Source organism: Cibotium barometz, chromosome 62 (genome assembly GCF_041138505.1).
Source record: "Cibotium barometz isolate CiBa-2024 chromosome 62, ASM4113850v1, whole genome shotgun sequence".
NCBI lineage: Eukaryota > Viridiplantae > Streptophyta > Polypodiopsida > Cyatheales > Cibotiaceae > Cibotium > Cibotium barometz.
In genome coordinates, this window is record NC_141107.1 from 24,226,428 (window position 1) to 24,233,145 (window position 6,718).

At 40.2% G+C, this 6,718-nt stretch overlaps 1 protein-coding gene across 1 annotated transcript; it reads right to left on the bottom strand.

Annotated features, from left to right (window-relative positions):
- Positions 1-1,651: 1,651 nt before the first annotated feature.
- LOC147604275 (uncharacterized) lies at positions 1,652-3,489 on the bottom strand. The gene has a single exon (XM_086795473.1). It carries the CDS (start codon positions 3,091-3,093, stop codon positions 2,062-2,064), a length of 1,032 nt encoding a protein of 343 aa, XP_086651599.1. The 5' UTR covers positions 3,094-3,489; the 3' UTR covers positions 1,652-2,061.
- Between the last annotated feature and the right edge of the window lie 3,229 nt (positions 3,490-6,718).

Consider the following 6,718-nt stretch of genomic DNA (forward strand, 5'->3'; position numbering starts at 1 on the left):
GACCTATTTAGGTAGTTATGTCTACTTTTCTATCCTGCACTTGTGAGGACTTTCAGAAACGTGTTCAAGAGGGTTAAAAATGCATGCCTTGCAAACACCTTTACTTTGTCTTTGGATGTGGTCCACCAAAAGTTTGTTCACCAAGCAACATGGACTAAAAGAGAGCTCCACCAAGCACTTAGGCTTGTACGTTGAAATTTTGATCCTTTCATCTTTGGTGAAATTTTTGTCTGAGCCCATTTTGATGTTCAATACTACTAACACTAAGCACAATTGGATGTTCAATACTACTACGCTACATTTAATTATTGTAAGTATTGTATTTTTGGGCTTGCTTTTAAAGCAAATCTTTGGCTACTAATAAAGCTCCAAAATATACATAGAAACTTTGTGTTTACACACTGAATTAAATAGGATTGTGACAATTAAGAAGGTAAAGAGTTATCCAAGATCTTATAGAGGGGTGTTTTTCTATTTTCTTAGTAAACATCTTTCCGTTAATGCTTAGTTTTAGGTTTTTTTTTTTAGTGACTTTTTTTCCCCATTGCTTGGCCCGGGATTTCGCTCGCAAAATGGTTGTCCCCCCCAAACATGTGGTTTGCAAAGGGAGGAAAACCAGCTATGAAAGGACTAAGATGGCAAACAAGGGGGTAGGTTCTGGCCCAGTGAGCATATACATTTTCTAACTTGAACCTCAGGGCGCGTGTGTGTATTAATGCCCTTTTGAGGTAAGGGTTAAAAAGAACAGCTTGCATAGTGGGTGCTTCGCCCTAGCTAGTCTCAAAAATATGGAACTGTTTCAACACACTTAATCAGTGGACTCGCTTTTGATAAATTCATGGGCAGCCAGCCATCATGGTGATGAAGACATGAACAAGGTGCCCAAACTAAGACTTGTAGCATGCCCCCCTTTCGAGATTCTCTCTCAATTTCTATGCTCTTGGACCTTGCCAAGCATGGCACCAAATAGAGCAGCAGGTTTTGAAACATACTAACAACAGGAAGGATAGGCAGGCATTGCACGATATCATCCAAACCAAAACCACATATACACTCAGCACAGAGAAACAGCTGCGAGTCAGGCAAGACAGCACCTGGAAGCTGTTGCCAAGATGACAATTGTGGCAGACAACAGTTCACACGAGCTGTTCACACAGTCACACTCCAGCCCATCCACTCAGATCTTCATGCCTATTGCGCATCCACTCACCAGTCTGCCTTTTCGGCTTGTAGAGGAGTGTAAGGGGGGACAATGGCCATGTATGATAGTAGCACGAAGAGGTGGCACAAGTTGAAAACCACGGGGCCAGGAAGGATCAAAGCTAATGCTAGGATCCACTGGCGATAATCAACCGACTTAAGGAGTGGATTAAGTAAAGAAATCAAGACAATAAGCTCCAAGAAACACACCAAATCTTTCATAAACTCTCATACAAAGAAAGGGCGACAACGTATATAGCCACAAAGGCTTATCTTTAATGCCAAAGCCTCCTCCGTCCCCTTCAATACGGAAAGCTGCTAGGTATACCTACCAACAGAGTAGCTCAAACACATAATAATACTAATGACTATAGGGAAACATATCTCACACAACTCCACACATGCACATGCTCAGACAAACAAAATGAAAATGACAACCAAAACAAGTAAATTTTACTGGCAAACTGCCATCTGAGAAGCACAACTGTAACTGAATATTTGAAATACAAGGCAGAAACCAATCGTACCTTTCATGTCATGGACTGTTCAATATGTATAATGAGGTGGTTGTATACAAGTTAAGTATTCTCAAGGATATTTTACAGCTGCCCCAGCGTTCTCCAAAAAACACAAGCCTGAGCAACACTATAGAACATAGGTTTAATATGCACATTTCAGGCCATCACATGCCCGTGAGAGTAAGAATCCACTGATAGCCCGTACAAAGGGGTAAACAACTCCAGACAAGCAGAAAATATGCTGCTGCAAGTGCATGGTTTCTGAGAGTGGCAACTGTCCTGGCAACTCTGGCTCCAAGTTTGATGTGTCAAGTCTCACCAGTCCATCACCATGGTAAAACTTCTAGCGGACTTCACCATCTCTGCTGCGGTCTTGTTTGGTTGACATGCGCTTGAGAAATTCATATGTTGTAATCATGGTGGTAGCAGACATGGACATAGTAGCCCACCGAGGGCCAAGCCCCTTGTAGCATGCTCTCCAGCCTCCCTCTTTCAATAGAGTTCTCACCGTCTCTCTGATGGTGGGCCGCTTGTTCTCCTCACTTTCCATGACCTGAAACCTTGTCTTGATGGTGTCCAATGGTGTTGTCATTATGGCAGCTACCCCTCCAGCACATGCAGCGCTCACTCCCTGCACCCCTACCACCAAAGCAGAGCTGGGAACATGCCGTTCTTCTGCATCTGAGCTTCTGCTAATCCCTAACCCTAGACTCCTCCATATGGTTCTCTGCGTCATGCAGTAAGTAGCCCACCATAAAGCACTGGAAGGAGCATACGTCAAGATGGACATGCCAAAACCTCTGTAAAGGCCCCTCAATCCATCGACTCTGAGGATGGTTCGGAATGCATCGAAGCCTCCTCTGTAATTACAGGTGACGCTGGGGTTAGGGCTAGGGTTTTTCTGGTTGCCTTGAACCATAAGCCGCTGGCTGATGACATCCACGGGGGTCCAAACAAGCTGGGCGGCCATGGATGCGCTGAGGCCAGCGGCAGCATTTGCTGTGGCAGCGGCAGCCGATTCGGGAAGCCCTACATGCAGGGCAGCAAACCCTACATTGCTTTTGGTGATCTCAAGGGTGCTCATGTAGAGGGCTCTGGCAGGGATGGTGCCAAGCAAAGAGGTACCAAAACCTCTGTAAAGAGCACCTACCCCTTCGTTGCGCAGGAGGTTAAACCCTAATTTGACACTGGATGTGTTGCCTGCATACACCTGCTGCCTCGTCTTCAAAACGACCACAGGATAGAGAGTTGCCGAGACGCCCGAGAAGAGAGCTGCACCCAGCAGGAAGAACCTGGACTTATCCAGCATTTTCCAGTCTACATCTGCAGGGAGGTGAATCCCCGCAGAGGGCTTCTGTGAAGCCCTCAGGCTCATCTCGTCCAGATTCGACCCTATCCTTGGCAAACGGACAAAAATGCAGTGGGAGGGAAAGACTGGCTATGGAGGATATGGAATCTCGATTAGGCTTGGCTATGCCCGCAGAGGCTTCGGTTGGCTATGCCAGACGGAGGCTTTGGTTGGTTAGGGTTTTAAAGGTTTTGGATGAAGATCTGTTCCTGACTAGGGTTTGGATCATGAATGTTTTGCAGGTCATGGCGATGGCGTCCACAGACCGCTTCATGATCAGGGTTTTGAAGGTCTTAGCTATGGCGCAAAGGAAGACAGAAAAAGCTGCGCGAAGATGATTGTCATGTCATGAACAAAAATGATGATTCATGAACAAGTTAACAACCTCAAACGTATGCTCAAGTTAACCACCTCAAAATTTATCCAAACGTCTGCCATTTTTGTCCTCTCATCTTTATCCATTTATTATTCCATTTCATGGTGGTATTATACTAATGCAAGTAATCCCTCTGGTATCTCTCAAATGACTTCAAAGAAGGGAGAGCACTTTGATTAAGTGGGTATATATATTCTCGATAATTATTTTGATTAAAGAGTACTTTGATTAAGTGGGTATATTCCCAAATAATTATTTTGATTAACTGGGTATGTTCTAAGGTTGGATTATCAAAGATTGGCACCCGCTAATCAAATCCTCTTCTGCTAATTAAAACACCACGATTCCAAAATCATCAAACTGGACCCTAGATGAAAGAGAGGGCTATTAATTACCTTGGCTCCTCGCTTTACAGCAAATTGTAAGACATCTTTGCAGGGTGTTGATGGATTCAAGAGAGAGGAAGCGGGGTCTGTTGAGTTCCAACAAACAGTAGAGCGAAGCGTATCAGAGATAGAGGTAAGCAAGAGAGACAAAGAGAGATTATTTGTTGATCGTAGAGAGATTATTTGCTGATTACGATCTGAATTAGAGATTGACATTATGAGATGACATTTGGAAAAATCAGGTGGAAAACACTTGATTAATAATGTTGAAAAACCTAACATCGTCTTAAGCCCTCTAAGGTTTTCATATTGACGCCTATCAACAACTTACTAATTAATTGAAATTTATTTTTCCCTCATTATGGGCTGATAAAAAACCTAACATTGTCTTTAGCCCTCTAAGGTTTTCGTATTTACAAACTAATTAATTGACATTTATTTTTCACTCGTTATGGGTCCATAAAAAAATCTTTTCTTCAATCTATCAAAATAAGAACTATCCCAATATCAACTAACTAATTAATTAAAATTTATTTTTCACTCGTTATGGGCCCCCATTAGAGCAATCCATAAAAATACTTTTCTTCAATCTATCAAAATAAGGACTGTCCCAATATCCCAAATTCTATACTATGTTTATAACTAAGGATTGTGCCAATATCCCAAAATAAGAATTGTCCCAATATCCCAAATTCTATACTATGTTTATAACTAAAACTAGTTCTGCACCCGCATGCCAATTGTGGCACTACTCCCGCCTGTGCACAGTCTGCCACTTTCTACACCCTATTAGAGTGATCCATAAAAATACTTTTCTTCAATCTATCAAAATACTTATTTTTCACTCGTTATGGGCCCCTATTAAAAGTGATCCATTAAAATACTTTTCTTCAATCTATCAATATAAGAACTATCCCAGTATCAACTTACTAATTAATTGAAAATTATTTTTCACTCGTTATGGGCCCCTATTAGAGTGATCCATAAAAATACTTTTCTTCAATCTATCAAAATAAGGACTATCCCAAATTTTATATTATGTTTATAATTAAAACTAGTTTTGCACACCCACGCACTGCTACCCGTGCACAGTCTGACCCTTTGTACACCCCAAGAGATGCTAAAGAGAGTGACACATGGCAAGAGGGTAAACCTTTGTGTAATAGAATAGATATATAAAAAATGAAACCTTAATTTAAGGGCTACAATGGCCCACCTTGTGTGTAATTCCCCTATCTATTTACTGTCCCCATTCGCACACCTTGTCTCATGAGCATATCTACAAGATTTGATCAAGAGTAGCTCATTTTGCATGAAGGGAAAGCTCGAAGGGCTTGAAATGTGCCCTTCTTTTGAATCCACCTCCACTAATGTTGAGATGCAACACTGAGATGCCTACCAATACTAGGGCATGGATGAGTGGCTTTGTAGAAAACTTAAACTTCCCACTCATAATATTTAGTAACACCAAAATAATTCAAATGCAAGTGTGTATAGTGATGTCCATCGAATGGCTTGGAAAAAAGCTTTTAATTTTTCTATTCGATGCTTAAGATTGTACAAAGTAAAGGAGGTGCTCTATCTAACAATAGCCATATGCTTGTCTCAGTGGTGGGCTTCAACCATGGTTGCTTAAGATCATGGATCATTGTGTGTTCCATTTACAACACTGAAATGCCATTTGTTTCATGAGCATCCATGCAGAATATGGGTGGTAATGATGTGCAAATAATAACAAAAAAAATTATCTAATATTCATAGCTCATTCATGGTTGCTAAAGGCACAATCAACAAAATTCCCAATATTTCTAGCACATCAACATCTTTATCTTACATCCCATAAACCCTTATCTCATAGAGTTGCTTCCTAACCCTTATTAGAGTGCCACATGGAGGAATTTGTGGGCATTTTCTTTATTTGGGACCATTACAAAAGGGTCACATGCATTTTATATCACTTGTGAAACATTTTAAGTATCCATATAATAGTGCTACTCTAGCACCACAACAATAAGTGACACAAAAATTATCAATAGTTACCACTGTGTAATTTTCATAGAAGCGTGGAATATTTCTTCCCATTCATGTATCATTTTTCACTCACAATAATAGCTAGTAGAGTTTCTTATTTTATTTGCTTCTCTCATTGAATGAACCTCTTCTTATCTTTTCTTTTTGTTTAGGGATGGGTTCCATGTGGTTCTGTCTCCACATTCCATCTTTTTTTTAATGAGACAATTTTTTCATTCCATTTTTTGACTTCCATCCACATTCCCTCATTTCTTTCACACCATTTTTTGACTTCCATCCACATTCCCTCATTTCTTTCACACCATTTTCTAATGAGAGGAAAGTAAATTCCAAGTGGTCTTTTCACATGATTGCTTTTATAATAAAAAACTACATGCGCTACTATCTCTAAAACTTTCAGGATGCCAAGTATATCCAAAACTTCAAAATTATAAGTAATATATTTAAATAGTTTGATAGTGTCAATGCTCTCATGGAATGGAATCTCAAAGGGGTAGGATTGGGTGTTTATGAATCATTAAAAGATTGCATAATTCAAAATTAGCGATTAGATGAAGTCACAAGTGTCTTTCACAGAAACTTCATCATGAGACAACATGTCTAAATGGTAGAGTCATGCTTACTAATGCTCAACTTTGACAATATATAAGAATAAAAATGGCATTATGATGACACATCAAGGTAATATTTTGGACATTAAAATTTGAAAGGTACTTTGGTTATTCATATTACTACACACTTGAGCAACCAATTTGAATCTCTTAGGTTTACAACAACAAGCAAGACAATGACCCCTAGATTATCATGAGGCCCTAAGTTATGATGCTTTCTACTTTAATTGTAAATGGCGTTGATACCA

What these genes read in the sequence shown, in the direction of transcription:
- LOC147604275 (XM_086795473.1), bottom strand. Translation starts at nt 3,093, where the DNA reads ATGAGCCTGAGGGCTTCACAGAAGCCCTCTGCGGGGATTCACCTCCCT.